Source organism: Arctopsyche grandis, chromosome 8, assembly GCF_051622035.1.
Source record: "Arctopsyche grandis isolate Sample6627 chromosome 8, ASM5162203v2, whole genome shotgun sequence".
Lineage (NCBI taxonomy): Eukaryota > Metazoa > Arthropoda > Insecta > Trichoptera > Hydropsychidae > Arctopsyche > Arctopsyche grandis.
The window spans coordinates 18082554-18105641 of NC_135362.1; the positions used below are offsets into that span (position 1 = coordinate 18082554).

At 34.0% G+C, this 23088-nt stretch overlaps 3 protein-coding genes across 3 annotated transcripts in view; 2 read left to right on the forward strand and 1 right to left on the reverse strand.

The window, feature by feature from the left end:
• Positions 1–6663, reverse strand: part of LOC143916120 (uncharacterized) — a 202673-nt gene extending 196010 nt beyond the window's left edge. Inside the window, exon 1 of the mRNA XM_077437035.1 lies at positions 6269–6663. The gene's annotated coding sequence lies outside the window, so the exon portion shown is untranslated. The remainder of the gene's footprint in view (positions 1–6268) is intronic.
• A 4585-nt stretch (positions 6664–11248) lies between these two features.
• On the forward strand, positions 11249–17276 carry LOC143916135 (tetraspanin-21-like). The gene is made up of 7 exons (XM_077437060.1): positions 11249–11268; positions 11691–11835; positions 11923–12111; positions 12183–12344; positions 13091–13234; positions 16658–16717; positions 16814–17276. Exons 2-7 carry the CDS (start codon positions 11707–11709, stop codon positions 16859–16861), a joined length of 732 nt encoding a protein of 243 aa, XP_077293186.1. The 5' UTR covers positions 11249–11268; positions 11691–11706; the 3' UTR covers positions 16862–17276.
• A 2615-nt stretch (positions 17277–19891) lies between these two features.
• Positions 19892–22372, forward strand: LOC143915745 (leukocyte surface antigen CD53-like). Its single transcript, XM_077436508.1, has 5 exons — positions 19892–19977; positions 20399–20587; positions 20865–21035; positions 21203–21478; positions 21552–22372. Exons 1-5 carry the CDS (start codon positions 19915–19917, stop codon positions 21630–21632), a joined length of 780 nt encoding a protein of 259 aa, XP_077292634.1. The 5' UTR covers positions 19892–19914; the 3' UTR covers positions 21633–22372.
• Positions 22373–23088: the final 716 nt, after the last annotated feature.

Here is a 23088-nt window from a genome sequence, read left to right on the forward strand (position 1 = left end):
AATTGGTAAAAATATATCATGTTTTCTTAAAACTCTACGATTTTCCGGGGCCCAGAATTTTAGTTTCTCCAGGATAGTGGGATTGTGAATCTCTCCTCTAAGTAATTTTACGAAATGTTTCCCAAGAAATAAATCTCTTCTCTTTGCCAGGGAGTTGAAACCCAAAGATCCCAAGACAAAGGCACTAGGGAACAGATATGGATAAAATCCAAATGTCTTCAGATATAAAAATCTAAGGAATTTCCTTTGGACTCGTTCCAACATTAGAGAGTAACGAAGTTGATAGGGAGACCATATAATGGAGCCAAACTCGAGCACACTGCGAACTAATGTACAATATAAGAGACGAATGGCAGTGAGCCCTAGTTCGGACGAATTACGGATTACGAATCCAAGGATTTTTGTTGCCCTATCACAGATATTCTCAATGTGAATGTTGAAACTCCAACTATTTTCGAAGACTATTCCCAGATCAGATATAAATAATTCTCTCTGAAGAAGAGAATCATGAAATTTATACGGATATTTAATAGGAGAACGAGAACGAGAGTAAGAAATGACCCGACACTTTAGGATATTGAAGGGAAGTTTATTAACATGAGCCCATTCATAAATAGAATTCAAATCCTCTTGCAAATAAAGAGCGTCAGGTAAATCAATTATTCTCTTATAGATTTTTAAGTCATCCGCATATAATAAAAATTTAGAATGGTGAATAGAAGATTGAATATCGTTGATAAATATTAGGAATAATAAAGGGCCAAGATTTGATCCTTGGGGAATCCCAGAAGTGGCAACATACTCATAAGAAAAGCAACTCCCAAACTTAACGAATTGACGTCGATCCTGTAAATAAGAAATAAAAAGACCAACAAGATTATAAGTAAATCCAATAAAACTTAATTTACTAACCAAAATTTTATGATCAACTTTATCAAACGCCTTCTCAAAATCAGTATATATTACATCCATTTGATTATTACAATCCAAAGTGCTGGTTATGTCATTAGAGAAACATAACAAGTTGGTAATGGCTGATCTGGCCGGACGAAAGCCATGCTGCTGATCAATGAGCATACTTTGAAAGTGATTAAAAATGTATCTGTGTAATATTACCTCAAACATTTTGGCTGGCGCTGACAAGATAGTTATTGGTCTGTAGTTCCTTACACAAGATTTATCGTCCTTCTTATGAATAGGAGTTACTTTAGAGCATTTCCATAAATTGGGGAATGAAGAGTTCCTTAGAATTAAATTAAAAATGAATTTTAAAGGTTCTAAGAGACTAACCTCACATCCTTTTAGGATGTAATTAGGGATGGAGTCAGGACCGGAAGAATAAATATTTTTTAACTTTAGAAAGCCATATTTCAGATCGGAAGAGTCAAGATGATTAATCGCTAAAGTGGGGAAAGTAAATTCCGAGTCATTGGTAGGTTCCATGGAATCAGTAGGATTATTGAAAACTGATTTAAAAAAGTCGGCAAATCCATTAGCAATGTTTTGATCACCCTCTAACAATCCAGAATCATTGTACATAATGGTCGACTTTACACGATTTACACGTTTAGAATTGATGAAGTTCCAGAATTTCTTAGGGTTTTTAACTATGGAACTTTCACAATCAGCTACATAAACATTATATGCATTATTAATTAATTTCTTAATTTCCGTACGTAAAATACGGAAATTATTTAAGATAAGAGGATTGCTCGATTTCTTCCAGAGTTTATGTGTTTGATATTTACTTTTTAAGAGATTAATAATTTCTTTAGTAAACCAAGGCGGATAAATCCTTTTACTCGTCACTAATCCTTTCAACCGAAAACAATCATTAAAAATAGAATATATAATGTCATAGAAATTAGAGAGGGCCAAATTAACATCTTTGCACTCATAAACTCGCTCCCATTGACAATTACAAAGAATATCATTTAAATATTTGAAATCAACATTTGTAAATAACCATCCATTTAGGACAGAGGTATTAAGACAGTTATTTATTAAACGAAGTGAGGAATAAGTTATAGTTAATTTTAAATGAATATCAAGAGCAGGATGATAGCTGTCTTCAGGAACCAAGGAATCAACTGAATTTGAAATAATAATATTCTGACAATCTAAATTTGTTAATAGAAAATCCAACATGGAATTATTAAAATAGTTTCGAATAGTATTAATTTGTTTTAAGTTGAATAAAGATATAAAAAAATTAAGGTCATCAGGAAAACAGTTAGAAGAATTCAGATTAAAATCTCCAGATATAAAAATGCGACCATTACTTAAATGTGAATAATTAGATATAATTAAATCAAAAAATCGCTTATAAATATTTGGTGGAGATCTTGGTGGAAAATAAATAGTACATATGTATATAAAAAAAGGAATGTTAACAAATCTTAGTTTTAGCCATACACATTCATGAATGTCCTCAAGATGACTAAGTCTTTCAACCGAAATAATATTTGTATTTTTAACTGCTAGAAGAACACCACCACCTCTGGCAGATCTATCATGGCGATATATATTGAAACTGCTGTCAAGTACTTCGGCATCATGTACAGATGAGTTTAGCCATGTTTCAGTAATAGCAAGGACGTCAATAGATCTAGAAGCGGCGTTGTTGTAGAATTCCTTGAGTTTTGTATTTAAACCCCGCACATTTTGATAATAAAGTTTAATGTTACGGGTCACGGGTTTGGGCAATCGGTTTCGAAGAGATTTTTTTGAGAAATAACCATTCTCTTATGCCAGTACCCATAGGCCAAAATTCAGGATTGATAATTATATTAAAAGTTTCAGTATCTACACTAATTTTAAATGACGAGCACATGTCAGTTTTAGCAACCTGAGAAACGTTGATTCTTTTATTTTTAATTTTATTTAATATGAACTGTTTCACAGTATCACAAGTGCAGTTATTTGCCAAATTAAAAACGTGTACATTCTTCAATTTCGGAATAGTGGCCACCTGTAAAGTTTTATCAGGTGCTCCAGATCCACGAGTGTATGGCAGTCTCCCGGAAGAAGTCCCAGCGACCTGACTGAACGAATTTGAAGGATCTACAGTAGAAGCAGAAGCAGGAGCACAAGAGACAGGAACATAATCAGATGTTGAAGCAGAAGCTGATGTAAGTGTAGCTGAAGATGAAGATGGCAGAGGTGAAGCAGTAGAAGATAGCGCTGCGACCTGACTGTAAGATTTCGCAGGTTTTATAGGAGAAGGAGGAGAAGCAGAAACAGAAACAGTAGAAGCAGAAACAGTAGCACACCCAGGAGTAGATGCTGAAGCTAAAGCAGACGCGAGTGAAGTTGAAGCTGAATAAGTGAATAATGTATGTAGAAATATCTCAACGGCTATTTTTAGAAAATGTGTGGTATGTTTGTTTGGAATTTAAAAAACTATCTAATACATAGCTATGTACATACAATAGCAACCGGTGACCGTAACCGCATCGAAAGGTCGAAAAATCGAAAATGTTCGTTTACCATGAATACATATGAAAATCGGGTAGTATATATGTATATCAGTGGCGTGTGGTAAAACTCTCTCCCTCCCGTCGTACAGCCTCACTTAATTTGCGCGAGCAGGATACAAGAGGAGCAGGCTTTTCCTCCCGTATCCTGCCCGCGCACATTAAGCAAAGCTGTACGATAAAAAGAGAGATAATTTACTAGCTGAACCATCGTAAATTCCATCGTAATCGGTTATTTGGTTTAGGAGCCTATTCGAGACAGACAGACAGACAAACATTGATTTATATATATATAGATACATAGTACCGTTTACCATGCATACATTATTTTTGATATTTCGACATAAGATCTTTCGATTTTCGATCTACGCTTTCCGATATTTGCTTTTTCGATCTTTCGACCTTTCGATGCCGTGATGTAAACCCAATAGCAACATACATATTTACAAAGTATGTAAATAAATGGAAAAAAATTACACATCATTTTCATATTAAAATTCCACAACTCACAATAAAAATCACAGTGATGACCATAAAATGAAGATCGGTGAATTTCGTCGGTAGAAAAATAGCGCGCACGGGTCGAGATATCAATAATTCACACTGACGCTAAGAGGCAGTTCTCAAAGACGATCAACGTCTTGATTACCTCTGTTTCGATTGAAAAAAGAAAACGGCCTCTAAACTGTTTCGCCTTTGAAAAATTAACCGTAAAATAATTAAATTATCTTTCGCATTAACGACCATAAATATTATATCGCGAGAGTTCCCTATATAACAGTATATACATTAAGATCACATAATGAATGATGATGACATTTTAAACTATTCAACAAGACCCGCGTAGGATTGAGGTAATACAATCTGAAATCAAACATGGACGAGTATTAAATATAGTTTTTCAACGGTGAAAATTTTTGTGATCGATCAATTAAATAGAAAGAGAACGTCAGTCGAATTTTATTTGACGTGTACTTACCAAGTTGAAACACTTGCCGTGTACATTAATATAATTATAGTGTCATAGACACAAAGCAAAAAAAAATACACATATCTACGAATAACTTTGGGTGGTATTTAATACAAAAAAGCGAATATGTATGTACATTATGTACTCCGCGAAATTACACCCAGCCGTATCACGGCAAGATTAATTTCCACATGGCACACGTACATACGTACGTATAAATTTTCTCGGATTATAGCAATCACGTCAAATTAGGCGTCATATCAATTACAAACACACGCGTCGATATGGAAAGAGTCCGACACATTTTTTTGGCATACATAAAGTTAAAGTGATGCGAGGAATTCTTCCGTACACAAGTTTAAATATCGTTTACACGGAGAATGCATTGGCCGGTTGCCAGGTGACGTGCAATACTTTGCGTTACCCGAATTCACTGTGGAATAACTCCAAGCAATATTGCGCAATATTTTTATTATATCGTTCAACTATTTACTTCGACCGACATTGACTTCAAATGCATAACATACAATAACTTCAGTATTTCCCGATTAAATCACGCAAGTATACAATACAATTTATCCGCGGAATTCTCTTTTTTTTTTGTCTATAATGCATATTTAAATCAACAAATCAAATCAATTTCAGATACATACGATTATCCATCTACCTATGTACATACAGATGTACGTATTTAGGCATTCGCATCCATTATTATTGGCAATGCGAAAGAAAATCGCGGAAATTATCGCGTAATGCAAACGTATCCCTAAAATAGTGCGCATGTGTAGTTTGTCTGAAGTGTGACAAATATAAACGGCAACCTGAATTAGTTATTTTCGCAACTATGACAAGTCTCTAGGAAATGACAGTTTATACAATGCAATGTTGTATATCATTCAATATTTACTAACAAAGGAGCGGTTGTTAAAATGTTAGCAAGCGGATATGTACGCACGGGAAGTAAACTGCCTACGTTCCCTGAGAAAAAATCGACACAACATTGTTATCAATTTCGGAATGCTACCAACACGAAAACAGAAGATTCTCCGAAAATAATCAAAATCACATTGACTCGTGAAAGGTTTAATAATAAAAGGCGTAAATTTTTCTTATACCCATATTACGAAAATTATAAATGATGAAACACATACAAACAACATTAGACCAAAAAAAATAAATAATAAGCGGTTAAATATAAGGGAGCCTAACTAAAACTACCGACTCACATATAATGAGAAAATACATTATAATTAAATCTGAAATTTTTAATCAATTATATATGCTATTCCGAATACACATTCATATACATATACATACACACACATGTATGTATGTACATTCATATAAAGCAAAAATACTATAATTAACCGCAGCTACAGCATAAAACGAAGCGATGCGCATTTGTAGGAAAATGCGTAAGTTCCCTCGATACGAATTTCACAATACAAAATTATATTGCAAAACAACAATTCGGACCACATATACTACATATTGTACGTAATTCGAAGTCGTCAATTAATATAACGACATAATTAAACGTCAACAATCGTCGCGTACTATTTATTTATATTGTAAATACAGACGTATTTTCGAAGCACCGAGATACAATCAAAATCCAAACTCGCCAACATGTATACATATATACAATGTAACACTTGAGTTTGATATTATTAACGATTTTTACTTTTACCCCTGGCGAATTTCGACAGAACAACAAGATGCCAATGCTCATACTACATATACATATACATATATATATATGTAGATACAACTGTGCAAATGCATGCATACAATGTATGTATTTATTTGATGATTGACTCACATTTGAAGGATCGAACGGTGTAGTGGAGTGGAGTGCAGTGCAGTGCAGTGCAGTGCGGTGGGGTGCGGTGGCCCTGTGGCAAACGCGTTCGTTCTTTCAGTGGTGGCGCGTGCTCTTGTTTACAAACAACTACCAATCAAACGCTATACGTTTTGCAGGATTGGTAGGAGAGATGGGTGGGTGGGTGGGGGTGGGTGCAGATACTGCACGCGAGAGTGGACGCGTTCGCGAAGGGATCGAACGCGCGCGTTGCAACTGCACTGTCAGAGTCGGCTTTCGCTATACGAGGAAGCTTGCATTTACACGACGACGTCAACATCGAACATACACAACGCTGTCGTAGGCGAACGCGACGCCAACGTACACCCTCCCCATATGACGGCCGTAGCCTGACTGAGTGGATCGGCGGCTCACAGCTGATCGGTGTCCGCCATCTTGCGCAACACCCTCCCCTCCCCGCTTCCCCCCTGACGCACGCTCTTCCCCCCTCCCCGGCCTCCCCACTCTCCGCCCCCATCTCCCCCGTCGAGTATCATCACGCTTTCAGTCGTCGCACGCGATACGCCGACGCCCGACACTGACTCATTCAAAATTTTGCTGAAGCAGGGGTACCAATCGCTTTCGTTGCAGGTATGCTAATATGACTGCCGAATGTGTGCATGTATTTTTTTGGGTACCATTTATCGGCCCGACAAATAAAAATAGTGCCCCCCTCTAAAATAGCTCGCACGACAGATTCGGTTTTCGCCGAATTAAGTTTCGCTTAAATAAATAAGTGTTGGCTGCTAAGATATTACGATTACCCGGTGAAAATGTAACTGGTTATGATTTCAATGAAACTTCAAATTTTATTTTTGTTACTGGCAATCCGTTTGATTTTTGATGGGCGAACGCCGATTCTGTCGTGTGAGCTATTTTAGAGATGTTAATTTGACATTAAATGTCGTTTTGACATTTGTCGTGTAATTTATTTTACAGCCGTGCCAAAAATATTATCCCATCTTGGGTTTGCTGCAAATGATTGCAAACCACCAGCCTGCATGCTCTTTCGATTGCATTTTAACTGTTTGAATTTCAGCATGTACGAAAGACGAGATATTCATGGGGTTGCGCAGATGACATTTCGATGAACATTGATGATTGGCAATTCTTAAAATTGAGTTGGATCTTTCTGGCAAGTTTAAAATGGCAAAAGTATGAAATGAGCATGCGGGCACTTGGTTTGCAGGATCGACATGCAGGATCAAGGGGGGGGGGGGAGATTTGTCAAGAGAAAATAAATCGAAATATTTTAAAGGAAAGTATTCACAGCGTATATTTAATTAATTACAGCCATAGAAGTAGAATGCATAGAATGGTCATTGTTAACAAAAGTACCGTCTAAAAGCGAGCCATCGAAGAGAGAGACGGAAAGTCAGAAGAGAGACAAGAGAGAGAGAGACGAAGTTTAGCGAACAATGAATAAACTCTGCCGCGCAGACTTTTGTAGCAACATTTTTGGAGGCTGAGAGCGATTCTATGCATTATATTTCTATGATTACAGCATTTAAAAATGCTGTAAAATTAAATACACAGATATGTTCATGACTCGTTTACCCAACTTTTTCAGTGTACTTCGTCGTCGTGTTTGTATAAATACAAAGCACATATACGAAAATGTTCTACATAGTGAAATACTTATTTTACGAGATAAACATTAAATACATATCGTCAGTATAATGACAGAAAGCTTTAAGTCAAAAATCCTTGTTTGGAGAACATCGAGAGGTTTGAAGGTATCTATTTTGTACCATTGTTCATGCTTTGACAACAAAATCAAAACATTTTTGGCTTAACTTTTTCTGCCGATATGCCGACGATATATTATGAGCCGTTATTTTTTAATGTTGCGGAAGTCCAATTTTCAATTCCAAAAACACTATTTCTGTTTGACTTAATTCACAAATTGTTACCATTTCTAAAAGTTCGACCATTATTTTTAAATATTGTTAAATGCAAAACATTATATTTAACGTTCGTTGTGTGTATAATCTTTTCTGATTGGCTGTCGTTGAATATTCAAATAAATTTAATAAAAAACAAATGAATGTTTACTATTAGATTAGCCATATTTAAGCGCTTTATATTACAAATAACGAGCAAAGCCGGGTGAAATCACCAGTAAGAAAGAAAAATATGCCAAATAGACCAATTAAAAAATGAGATAAAAAATTCAAAAATAAATTTCAAATTTAAATATTTAAATGTAATTGCTCACTGACAAGCACAACAGCAAATTATTAGTATAGGACTTCAGCTATGGCACTAGAGTCAAATTCTTACCGTGTTCTGCCCTTTCCAAGAGGAGTCTATCCACCCCCCCCCCCCTTAATTTCGCTACCTAAATTTCAGTACAATGGACTGTTTTGGAAAAAATCATAAAAATACCTAAAAATTCAAAACTAAAAATACTACCTAACGTTGAAAAAAATATAATATTATTAATTACTGATTTCTGAAATTTATACTTATTATACATATGTACATAGATACGTTGTAGAAATTTTAAACTCAATCTATTGAGAGATAACGAAGACAATATTAAGCGAAAGCCTATCAGGGAAGGCACGGCTACCGATTAAAATGAAAATTTGCAAAAACATTGAGAAAATTTCATAAATTAAAAAATTATGAATTTCTTCCAAAATATTAAAATTTATTTCAAAAATCAAAAAATTTCAACCAAATTTTTTTGCCCGAAAAACTTGGTCAGAATCCGGAAAATTTTTTTACCTCTGATACAAAATGCTTTTACTAATATGCTTTTTTCAAAATCAAAATTCACTGTTTTCGATATCACCTACTATATATTATTTAATTTGTTATAATATATAGCACACATATATGTATACGTATATATTATTAATTATTATTTTAAACCGTTAACATTTTTAGTATGACAAACAAATGAAAACAGATTATTTTTCATTTCCATGGAAAATTGAAACCGTTTATTTTATTTGAATTTGCTTATTCGCATGTATGTACTTAATTAAATCAAAGAAATTTTACCTTACAAGATTAATTACATACTCACATTGTTTTATGAACACTGAAGTCTTTGAAAAATGTTTTCAGATGCGGATTTTAGATCTGATGCACACTAAGATGTTTGAAGACACGAAAATTTGCGAGACCTTTTTAATTTTAGACTATCGAAGTTTTACTTTTGAACTTATTAATTTTAAAACACACATATTATTATTTAGCTTGAATAATACTTATTTAACGTACGTAAGTTAAATAAGTAGTAGTTGTATTACCGCGACCACGATTAGACTATGCAATATTTTCAATGTCGGATTCATTTGTTTTAACTTTTAAATTTGAATCGGAAATCTTATATTCGATCTACAAATTTAATGTCCTGCTTTGTGTAAAAAATCGTAATTTTCTTATAAATGCACATGAATCTTGAAACGTTGTACGAAAAAAATAGAATTGTGGAAGGTATCCTTGGAATGACAGTGGATCATGTGGATGACAAGTATGACCAAAATACAGGGCCGCGCCTAGGAGTTCGGTTGCCTGCGTGCAAACTTTAATCGGCTGCTCTTTAATTTTGACAGTACTTGTATAAATCATATTAATAAGAAAATTAAGTGCATGCGAGTAGTGCAAAAATCTTATCTTGTGATAAAAATTGTGTGAGAAATATATATATATAGTGTTGAAAATTTTCATCACAATGAAAATTAACTAAAAAACCAAAACGTTTAGTTCTGAACAGGACCAGACGACAAGAGAGACTGAAAGTTTTCAAGTTCATTAATGAACGTATAGTGTTTTTACCCCCAATCTCACATCTAGGACATTGTTCTTTCGATGACCAACCAATACTCAACATTATTGAAGAAATACATCTGGCAGTCGCAAAGATAATAGAACATAAATGTCCTAGCTCTATACGGATCGAAGCTATACCTGCTATCCCGTTATTTCCCCGAATTATGTGTTACAAGTTGTTACGGGTGTGTTACAAGTTGTAACTTTCAACAGCAATCCATAAGTAGACAACAAGACAACCTATGTAAATGCGTTTTAAAAAGTACGATATCTTGTTTCGTATCTTTTAAGGAGTATAATTTTTTCGACCCTCGTTTCATTCGGCCGCCTTTATATTTCGGCCGCCTGTGTGCGTTGCACACATTTGTACATAATATGGTAGGCGCGGCCCTGCCAAAATACATCTACATATTAATAGCAAATTGGGTGAAATTAATGGAAAGGCAATTTGGGTGGATTATGGATAAAAACGACAAGAATAAAAAGAGTTCAAGCCATTTTCAAAGGGATGTAGAAGGCAAATTATCTAAAGTCTAGAATATTGTAACGTATTTAAGTAATCGGCGTCATATTCACTAGCGTCACAATATTATTCTAAATTTACCAAATCAACAAACATTATACCAAATTATCACAACAGACATTGTAATTCCCGGGTTTGGTGCAAACGATCGAAAAGCACCAGACAGATTGAACCACAGATTAACTGGATGGCTGCTTTAAACGCAATTCTTGACTTCACGAATGAAAAATTGCACATCAGATGACGAGTAACCTTTCGATGTGCACATATGCAATTATTAAAATGGTAATTATTAAAATTGAGTTGGATCTTTCTGGCGAGTTTTTAATAATTTAATAAGAAAAAATTCGGAACTAAAGTATCAGAAGCACATAACGTATACAGGGTAGGTATGTCGGGACTTCGGGTAGATTTCGCATAGTGTAAGTGCGAGCAGTGCGCACGCATAAGGTACACGTGTCGTTAATCTGTGGTTCAGTCTGTCTGGCACTTTTCGATCGTTTGCACCGCATCGGTAATTCCCGTATCAGTGTATTTTACCTTGGTATCGACTATGCTCAAAATATCGAGTTTTTAGACATTATAATAACCACATATATTAACTAATTGTTAATCAGTAGCTCTTTAACAATCGCCTTGGTAACAATACTGTGTAAGTAATTAACCTAATAAAATGTCTTAAATGACAACCTTCACAACTACATATGTAGGTAATAATTGCAGCGATTCTTCCTCTGTATTGAATATTTAATTATAACGTGTTATTAATAAATCAAATTTGAGTTTTATGTGTAATATAAGTACAGCATTAGCGTAAATATGAATAGTCATTTGTATTTATACACATATGTATATCTGAGTTATAAAATCATATCGCTAAAATTTAAGCAATTTTTTAGATAACCAAAGATAAGATATAATAAGTCTCACAACAATGGATTGAATGTCAGTGCGGATACAACTATTCGAGAAAATTTCGCGAAAAATTCAGTGTTGATGGTGTCTCAACGATTTTACTTTGGTTACGTTTAATTATTTATCTCTTCTTCATGAAATATTGCACTTTGCTTGTAGTGTACTTTATAAGTGTATGACAGATGTTGAAAATATGGTGACTAATATTAGAACGATGTCCTCTGAGATGGAGACATCTCCCAATGATGAAAGGAAAGTATATAAATCGAAGTACATATTTATATTCCTCGTCAGCATCACTTTGGTGAGTCTAACCTAAAATTACATATTTAGTGTGAATAATTGACTGATCACGAAAAAACAAATAATTTTTATATTGCACACATTTCAGCTGATTGCAATTACATTAGCTTGTTTGATGTCAAGTTTGGATGATTATTGGAGCTTTTATGATCCATTTCTGCATGTCTTTTCTGATCTGCACAAATTCGGTGTTATTTTTACAGGCTGTGCCATTTCTATAGTCGCCATGATTGGATTTATAGTTTCGTATACATCGAGACAGTCGCATTTCATTTGGGTGAAGTTACTTTTCGCAACTTTAATATTATTTTATGACATGTATACATTGTATTATAAAATTTTCTGTAGTACGGCTTAGCTCTCATTCTGATGATAATTTTGGATATGAAAGTGCTTGTCCATGGTTTAATTACTACAAATATGGCTGAAAACTATGTGAACGCAACTATGTATAACGCATTAGAATCATATGTAAACTCTTCAAACAGCTGGGATGAAACACAAAAGTCGGTAAGCATACGTATTTATTTATATAGGCTTAAATAGTAAAAATTTCGTTTTGTTATATGTTATTAAAGTTTTTGTTATTTGTATTTAATGGAATAAATAATTTCGCAAATTTCTAGCGGAAGTGGAGGGGGAGATATTGAGAAACGAATAATTATTTATTTGAAAATTCAATTTAATTCATTGAAAACGATTTAAAAATTAATTGTTATCTTTTGTAACAGAGTAGATTTGTTTGATATCGATATAATATTATTCGAAGAGTTTCAAAAACATATTGTTAAATACATTCCTGAATGTTTGTCCATTAATTCTATCATTCCCAAAGTATATACATATTAATTTTACCGAGCAGAAATAAATATCGGTTCGGTTTCGGTTTTCGTTCCGGCAAAAATAACGCTTATTCGGTTTTCGGTTCGGTTCCGGTTCGGGTCCCTGTTTATAATTTCAACTCTTTGACTATTGTAAAAAATTTGAACTAAAATTAAATTTAACTGTTCATAAAATTTTTCATAGATGTCACTATAAACTAACAACAAAAATGCTAATACATAATCTATAATTAAATATTGTATTGAAAAATCAAAAACTATACAGCTGTAATTATATACATACCTATATCTTAAAAAACTTAAAACTTATTTTAAGCTAAATTATCAAATTTATACATGTATATTTATATTTTCATAGATTGAAAATGAAGTCGTATAAATGTGTATTTATAATATTTTAACCATATGTTTCAGTTACAATGTTGTGGTATCCGAAACAAAAATGATTGGTTCACCGTACCTTTTAATGATATTCCAAGTACATGTTGTCCACATTATATACGTATATGCAATGAAACGCAAAGTTTTGTAGATCCATGCTTACCAAAACTTCTTGAGGTATATCTTTGTTTTAAATTTTTTGGATAGATCACAACACATCTTCGTGTTTTTCATGTGTTTACATTTTTTTTCTTATACATATTACATAATTAAACATACATACATATGTACATTATATGTACATGCATGTACATATAATTAAATATGGGTTGGAAACTTAATGATATGTAATCCATAGGAAATTAAAATATTGTAACGTAGAGATTAGGCGAGTGGCGCTCGTGGACCGATGGTTTACTAGCTAAGATCACCTGATCTCTCGTTCCCGCCAAAATGGCCTATACGTATGAATGAGCCAATGGGATCGTCCGACTGATTGACCAATAGTTGTTGAGCCCAAATATGTATAAATATGGTGCGCTCTCGAATTGGAAACCATTCCAACCTGGAGCGCCGACGAGAGCAGACGAATAAACCAATTCTACAACCCTCCTGGGTGTTTCTCTCCAATCCTGGAAACCCCCACTTCGTCGGTAAAGCGTCTTGGGTAGGCCTTCTACTGTGAAAAGCGTGCTCTGCGTCACGGGTCGTGATGATTAGTTTCGGCCAAAATGGATGCGGCCTGACGTGTCCTTACTGGTGCGAGCGAATTTCGTTGCCTCGTAGACCGCCTTAGCGACTTTCACGACTTCCGGAAGACTCATACTTTGGCTTAGTCTAGCCACCGCTGCTTTGACTTCTGAATGCATGATGCTGTTTACGAACATGTAAACAATCATGCGTTCGAGAGCTTCGGGCGCGACGACACCCGCGAAACTCAATTCCACGTGTTCCGTGATGCTGTCCCGTGGGTCGTTAGTGACCCTTCCTCTCGTTCTGGACCCCATTTTCTTCCGCTGGCCTTCTCGAAGTGTTGGTATACGGACGTCCGATTGCCGTAGCGTGTTGTGAGTTTCTCCATTAGTAGCTGATAGTCGTCCTGCGTATCTTGTGGAAGCCGGCAGACGTAGTTCATGGCCGCGCCACGCATCGCTGCACACAGCTTCGTCGACAGATTTCGTGCTCCCTGAAGTCGAGCTGTGAATCGGAATCTCGCTAGAAATTCCTCCCAGGAACCTGACCCATCGTATGTCGGGGATTCCCGGTATATTGTGCCACGGTCAAATTCATGGACCTATTCATGAGTGATATGCTGCGGTGATAACCGCATTTTAACCGATTCGTCTTTTACTGGAGCTTCTTTCTGCGCCGATCGTAGTGTCGCCATTTCCTTTTCCATGGCACGAAGTCTATCCTCCAGTTCTCGGGTTTGACTTCGTAGTGGCGTTGCGTCGATCTCCGGCGGTTGCTGCTTCCTCGTTGCTCTGCGCATTTTCAATTCTGCTGGTTGCCCGTCAATGTAAGCTCGCTGGATGGTCCTCTCTCGCCTTCAAATGCCGCCAAATGCAATGCGTTACCACATCAAATGCGAATCGCGGCTCACACCACAACCCATTAACCGAATGTTGTGCTTAAAGCTATTTGCAATGAGAATTGTATTTTTCTTGCCGATTTCTGTCCATGGCACGAAGTGGCTCAGCTTTCGTCATATATCTTCGGTCGCCGACGATTTCTATTTTTCGTTGCTCTGCTCATCTCCGATTCCACTTGACTGACACCAATGTTGCGTGGAAGTGAAGTGGGGGTTTCCAGGATCGGAGAGAAAGACGCAGGAGTGTTGTAGAAGCGGTTTATTCGTCTGCTCCCGTCGGCGCTCCAGGTCGGAATGGTTTCCAATTCGAGAGCGCCGCATATTTATACATATTTGGGCTCAACAACTATTGGTCGATGAGTCGGACGATCCCATTGGCCGTTGCATACGGCTCATTCATACGTAGAAGCCATTTTGGCGAGAACGAGAGATCAGGTGATCTGCGCCAGTAAACCATCGGTCCACGAGCGCCACTCACCTAATCTCTACGTTACAATATCATTCAAGAAAATTAAGAATAAATTTATTGAAATATGTAAATAAGACTATGTATTCATGAAATGATTGAGATTGAAATCACATGTGTTACGGCCTGGCCGCCTTGGAGGCTGGAATCTGAAAAGAAATTCTTTCACTCTTTCGCATTTCAATATTTTTACTAAAATTGTAAGGTAAGCTAAGGCATTTACTATGTCATTCTTAACGAATAAGGGATAATTTCTTTTGTACTTTTCGATGCTGCACAGTGCACTACATATTTTGCAGCTATGTCTAATTCGCGTTACTTTTAATATGTATCTTGTTTTCAACTTTGACATTCCTTTTCATCCACAAAAAAGTCATTTCACTATATTTTTATCTCAGAAACCTTTCGGCACATTGAACTGAGATTTCATATCTAGAAGTTAAAGCTTAATACCAAGGGGGTTTTTTTTTTCTTAGAAAAGTCCAAATTGGCCGATTTGAATCGATTTTTTCCACACTTACGCACTTATCAAGCTGAAAATTTATGTGTATTATTTATGTACGAACTTAGAGTTGATAAGATTTTGGTCAGAATTTGTAAACCGGAAGTAGTATTTTTTTTAAAACAATATTTCATTATTTTATTTTGACCTTTACAACTATTGGTAGCTTCTTGATGGCGCACTGACATCTCAGCGCAAACCAACTTAGCGCCGACCTTTCGGCGCAGACAACTCAGCGCAACGACAACTCAGCGGACGACAATTCAGCGCATGGACTAATCAGCGAAAAATCAATTTTTTCAATAAGTTTCAAATGCGTTTACAAAAATACTTACTGTATTGAAATTGTCAGTCATATCTACACGATAATTTCATAAATGCGAATAAATTTATTTGATACTCTTTGTGCCTTTGTGCCCGGTTTAGAAACCCTGCTTAAAAATAAATTTTTGCGGCCTTAGTTGAGAAACCCTGCTTGCGTAATATTTCAAGGCACAAAGAGTATCAAATAAATTTATTCGCATTTATGAAATTATCATGTAGATATGACCGACAATTTCAATACAGTAATTATTTTTGAAAACGCATTTGAAACATTTTGAAAAAATTGATTTTGCGCTGAATAGTCCATGCGCTGAATTGTCATCCGCTGAGTTGTCGTTGCGCTGAGTTGTCTGCGCCGAAAGGTCGGCGCTAAGTTGGTTTGCGCTGATTTGTCGTGCCACCCTTCTTGATATTTAATGTGTAAAATATTTATAGTGATTTTAAGTAATAAAAAAAATTTGAACAAAATCTGACAGCCAGAAGTAGAACTTTTGTCTTGTGTAAGTTTCCGTACATTTGCGCTCAATTTGTATCGAAAATGCCCTCATTGCCGGTATGTGTGAACGTGTACATATGTATGTATGTATGTTTAATTATCGAATTTTATTTTTTATCTTTCTTATATTCCTCAAATACATAGATAAAGTTGTGGGTTGGTCACATCCGAATTTTTTACTAACCTCTTATACGTTTCACATGTTTTTTTTTTTATTTTAGCTATCTCAACTAGGAATGATAATGATTTACTGCATAATAAGTATACTTGTATGCTTGAAGGTTAGTTGACAATATTATGTACATAAATATATTGTATATCATTTAATAGTGTATCTCATATAAAAATTTTAATTATTAATCTTTATATATTTTTAGATTTTGAGCATAGTAGTGATGACCAGTATTTACTATAAACTCAGATGATATATGTAGTCTATAATATACTAGTAGTAAATAAATACATACATTTATGTACATATGTATTATATCATATAATTTATTATTTGTATAAATTGAAATAATTTTTTAATATTAGTTTAATGAAATATTAATGGCTGAATCTGAATATTTTTGTATATTTTTGACCTCTGAAGCTGAGGTCTCAATCTGCAGGTCGATATGAAAGTTCAGCATTTAACTTGGTGCAAATCGGTGTTGAGGTCTAGGGCTAGTAGTGTTGCGTGATAGCGATTGTTGACACTCCACTAGGGACCTCCATGCCAACCGAGAGTCACAACAAAACCCCAATCCTCTCATTCAGTAATCGACAGGGATTGAAAACTATTGGAACTAAAACAGAAATATCGAACAAAACGTTTTAACAATATACAGTATTTATAAATAACAAGCTGACTTTTTAATTTTCTAGAATATAAATGTAAGAAATTACCCATTTATTATATTGAAAGTACTTACTACACTACGATTAAATTAAAAATTATTGATAATAATTTATAAAATTTAAAATATGAACCAACCAATAATAGAGAATATCAAACACTACAACCAGAAAATATATCAAACACTACGCTTTTAAATTCAATAATCGAGATAATACAAGACAGTATATGTTTTGTAATCGATGGATAAACAAAACTGAGCAACAAAAAAATCACGCTTTTTATTTACCGGCAGCGGCGGCTTATCATACATTGAAAATAAGCGCGCGTTTGGGGTCCCCGAATCTTGGTTGCCCCGAAATAGGCCTTTGTTACCAAAATTTACAACTTACAAATTATTATCATTGTCCGCAATACGTTCGTAAGCCAAGAATAAATTAAATCAATACCTATTTTACATAGTATTTTAAAATAGTATCTATTTTATTCCAAAAACTGCTAGTTTTTCAAGTACATATTGTAACGCAGGAACCGACATGGCGGTTATGTCAAACGGCGCGCCGTTTGACATAATTGGTTTCGAGGATTATTTCCAGGCTTAAGTGCAAGTCGGCTAACAATGAGAGACCCCCGAATGCACCCGCGGCTATAACGGCACTCGGTCGCTTTCCCGTGGAGCTCCTAGAACTCACAACGCAAAAGCGTGGGAGTACGTAACTAAACAATGGGGAAGCAACCGGACGTCGAAGATGCCCTGAGCAACCTGCCCTTTATAAGGAGGTACTTAGACCATATCAAGACATTCTAGACAGAGCACTGCCAGTGCGTGTATCTCCTGAATTACCAATAAATGCTGTGAAGCGACTTTGGCCTTTTCTTTGGATCCTCCACCCACCCCTACTCAACAATATAATAAATAAATAAAATAAAATGTGGTTTTTGTAAAATCCTAATGAAAAACCATATACTGAAAAGCATGGTAAAAACCTATGTGGGGGCCTCAAATTTCAAATGCGCCTGGGGCCCCCCATTTACTTGATCCGCCACTGCTTACAGGGACAGAGATTAAGCAATCTTTACTAAGTTTGACCCACTGAATTCGAATACGAAAATAATTTTTGGCTTACTCTCATTTAAGATATATGAGCGTTTAAAAAATGTGCAATTTTTACAGATTTTTGGCTTTTGCGGTCTTTAATTCAAAATATTCTATTATTGCTGTGCCAAAAGTGAGTATTGTAGTCTATAGTCGGATTTTTTTCCTATTGATTCTGATTTTTTATTGTTTATAAATACGTATATTTATATTATTATGTTATTATAATATAATACGTATATATGTATGTTTGTATAATAATTTATGTATGAAACATTATCACAAAAACGCTAGAATTTATACACACATATACACATAGGCTTATTTAAATAGTTTCAATCAAAGCCCTTTAATAACTATGATAAATTATAAAAATGGTTCACACGTTTAATATAGCGAAATTGATTAGTAGTAGGTGCGCACTTTTTTTATTATATTTCGCTATCGTCATCATTTTGAAAGTGACTTTACAAAATTAATATACACGTATACATTTATATGTAGATACATACATACTCTAGAGAAACTGTTCTATAAGTGTATACTGTACAAGGGTTGTATTATGTATGTGTATAATAATCATATTAGTATATGTTCGCGTCGGGGTGTATGCGTGTGTTATGTGCAGGGTTAGATCGACACCTACCACCAGTTGGTATTTAGCTGTTGCCGCCACTACGCGGGTTAACCACATAGTGAATTAGTTTATATTTAGATTATTCTTGATATTTTCTTAATTCGAGGAAATTGAAATAAAATAAAATATCAATTAAACATTTAAAAACTAAAATATTATAATATTAAATTGACTCTCAACAGAAAAAGAAATAAAACATTCCAATTGTTTCTCAAGCTTTACACATTTTTATTTTTCTATTTGCTCTCAACAGAAAACGAAATAAAACATTCCAATTATTTCTCAAGCTTAACACATATTATTTTTCAATTTTCTCTAATTTTTGAGCAATTCATGCAACTTTGTGCGATTCATTCTCTTTTTGTCATTATTCGGTTTCTATAATTCAAAAGCTCGTTTATCTTTAAATATACAAAAATATATATTCTATTATAATATATTATGTATGTATCTATTATAATGTATATTATATTCTATTATAATATATTAATCTATTATAATATATTATATTCTATTATAATATATTAATCTATTATAATATATTATATTATAATCTATTATAATATATTCTATTATAATCTATTATAATATATTATCTATTATAACATATTATGTTTGTATATTTCTGGTAATTTAATAGTTCTAAATGAAGATTGTTCAGTTTCAATTCCATATTTTCGTCGTTTTAGTAATTTTTCTTATAATATAAAATCCCATCAAATGAAGATGCATTGAATTGAACTAATTCAATTATACAAATATATTAATCAATTAAATTATAAAATTTAATTCTTTCTCCCTTAGATTAATTCATCGGTGTTTTATAAATTAAATTTTATTTCGTATGTCCACTTTTCAGATATATTATCCAGTGTGTAAAGTGAAAATATAAAACAGTAGCAAAATGGAGTCGTGCGGAATGACAGCAATAAAATATTTATTATTTCTTTTCAATGCCATATTTGCAGTGAGTTGAACATGATATTAGTACTACATATTTTATTGTATATTATTATATTATAATAATTGCTATGCACTTTATTAAAATTTTCACACATAAAGTTTGAATTACAAAATAGAGTATAATGTATATCAATGCTTTGATAAAAATTTAGACTTTGGCCTCTATATATACGTAATTTAATAAAAAAAAAATATTATATGTACAAAGTATCATTAGATGAATTATTGATATCATGAAAAAATTCGAACTTGTTTACATTAAAATTTTAGAAATATGAATGGTTACTTTTTACAACGATTTTTATTACGTATGTACTCATATATGTCTATAAATATACAAAAAAATTTGAATCTTTTCAGTTCATTGTGAATTATTTGCCACATTTTATGGTACGAAAGATTTTTTATCATTGACTCGTTTTTAGATACTTGGCATCTTGATTGTGGTAGCCGCCTCAATCGACATATCATTAGTGAAAGAATATTCTAACATGGGCGATGTCAGCGGATTAGAGACGGATATTCTATTAATCGTCATTGGATTGTTAATCCTAATTATAGCGGCTTTTGGATGCTTCGGTGCCATCAAGGAAAGCACAAAGCTCTTGTACACGGTTCGTATTTTCGTGTCGTATAATTTCCGATGTATATCTCGATCAAATCGCTATTTATTTGGTATGTCCAGTGGGCAATATTTAAATAAGAATCGCGCGATACGAGCTGTTTCGTTACAGCTAGAACAAAAAGTCGTGACCTGTACATGTCCCGTTATCACGCGAATGCGATATTATCAGTGAAATGTTCAAAATTTAAATAATTTCAGTGTGAAAGATTTATTTTGACATTCGAAAGCTTGTTCGAATTTAAAATTCATTATTGATTTTATTTTAGTATGCGGGATTCTTAATACTGATTATACTTATGGAACTATCCGTGGGCATTGCGGCAGCCGCTTTGAGACCTCAAATGGAGACGACGGTCAAGAAACATCTGCGAGAGTCATTCATCAAGAACAAAGGAGACAATGGACATAAAGTCATTTGGGACAACTTACAGAAGAATGTTAGTTAAATTGATCTACAATAGCTTAATTTTTCTTTACATCTATTCATATATTTACAAGAACCTTCTTAATTATCATATTCATACCCATTTGTCCTCTCACATTTAAAAGGACATTTACGTTACTCATTCGTCGTTAATTTTAACTTATTTACTTTACATAAAAGTTGCAATGCTGTGGAGTGACTGGACCTCAAGACTTTACCGACGTAGGCAACAACGTACCTGTCCCTCCCGTATCGTGCTGTCCCAAATCTTGCTGTCCTACTTCAGAGCAATCGGCCAGTTCCCAAACCGCAGACCAAATGGAAAAATCTCGACGAGCTGAATGTATCCAACGTCAAGCTTACTATCAATCCGGCTGCGAGGACAAAATCCTAGAAACCGTTCATGGTGCTGGTCTGGCCGTCATCATCACTGGAATCGTATTCTGCTTCTTGGAGGTAAGTGCTGCTTCAAATTGGCTCAATAAAAACAGCGATGAATGAGATTTCATCGATTTCTTTTTAAACACAGGTCATTGGAATAGTCCTAGCTATATGGTTGGCGAGCGCGATCAAGCGCGAAAGAAAAACCGATGCAGTGGACAGTGGCTAGGTTAGAAACGTATCGTCAGGATGCTTGTTATCTTCCGCTTTCAACTATATACTTTTTTAAATTTTCGCTCGATTTTATGTGTAACGCTAAACTATGTTCATATTCGAGTTTTTCGTGAAGCTAGATATTTTTTATACGTGCCTTATAAAGCAAAGTCATTAGTCACCCACCATGCGGTGTTCGAATGAACGAAATAAATGGTACCATAACTTCAGTGATCGGTCATATAGTGTGTATAAAAGAAAATTATTGATTTTTCCGGTGAATAACAAGTTTCTAACGAAATGCGTTTACGAATAGATTGTCATACTCCGAAAATAATTAATACGGTTTTTTTTTGATGGAGGAAAAATAGTACAAAATTTATTCAAGGTTTCGTTGAATAGTTTATTTATATTTAATTGGAAAAAATGTATATATCCATTTGATTTTGTGGTGCTCAAGCAACATAAACTTTATTGTTTAAGTTAAATCTTCGTTTTTTTACTATACTGTTAAGAATCAATTGAATTTTATTTAAATAATGTTATACGAAATCGTTATAAATTAAATAAATATATTATATTATACGTTGGTAAGTCAAAATTAATTTAATGAGTGGCATGTACTTATTAAAAATATAAATAATGAATTTTGAAATATTAGACATATAGAGCAATCTTGTGTCACATCTAAATACATACAAATATTATAATTAAATGTACCTAGAACAAATACAGAATAAAAATCTTCCTCAGCTTCATAGTTGTTTTATTTTTGTATAAAATTTTATATGCATTATTATTTGTATTGTAGAAAAAATATTTTCAAAATACAAAACTAGGACGATTCAATTAAAATTTCGTTCAATATAATCCATAACTTTATACATTAGTTTTAATTAAGATGGGTGAAAATAAAACCGTTATTATACATTGTAGCTTTAAGTTTGGTATATGTAATTTCCTTACATTTCCTGGCCTTGATATTTGCCAAGATATCTATCGTGAAATTCTCATTACAATATTTTCACGTGATAGAAAGCTTCATTTTTTTCTTAATATATATGTATGTATAATACATAGGCACTTTTATGAACTTAGATTGTTTTCCCTTGTCGCCAAAAATCGTACAAAGTAACACAGGCATACCAAAAATAAACACAGCGCGAGTTTTGTGATTCACTAATTGGACAAACAAACTCCACCTGAAAACGTGTCATGTCACCATAAGTTACAAGTTACACCTACTAAAAGCGCATCATTTCCAACGTGAATAATTTATATATTGGCCTGGAATTTAGGACATGGGCACGGCCGAAATTGTTTCGTTTCACTTTTGATCCATACAAATTCGTCGATTATTTTTTCATTAGCACAAGTAAAAATGTGTCGATTCGGATAATTGTACTATGTATGTATGTATTTATGTATATATGTATTTGTAGCCATTCGACCATTTGTGTATTCGTTTTAGA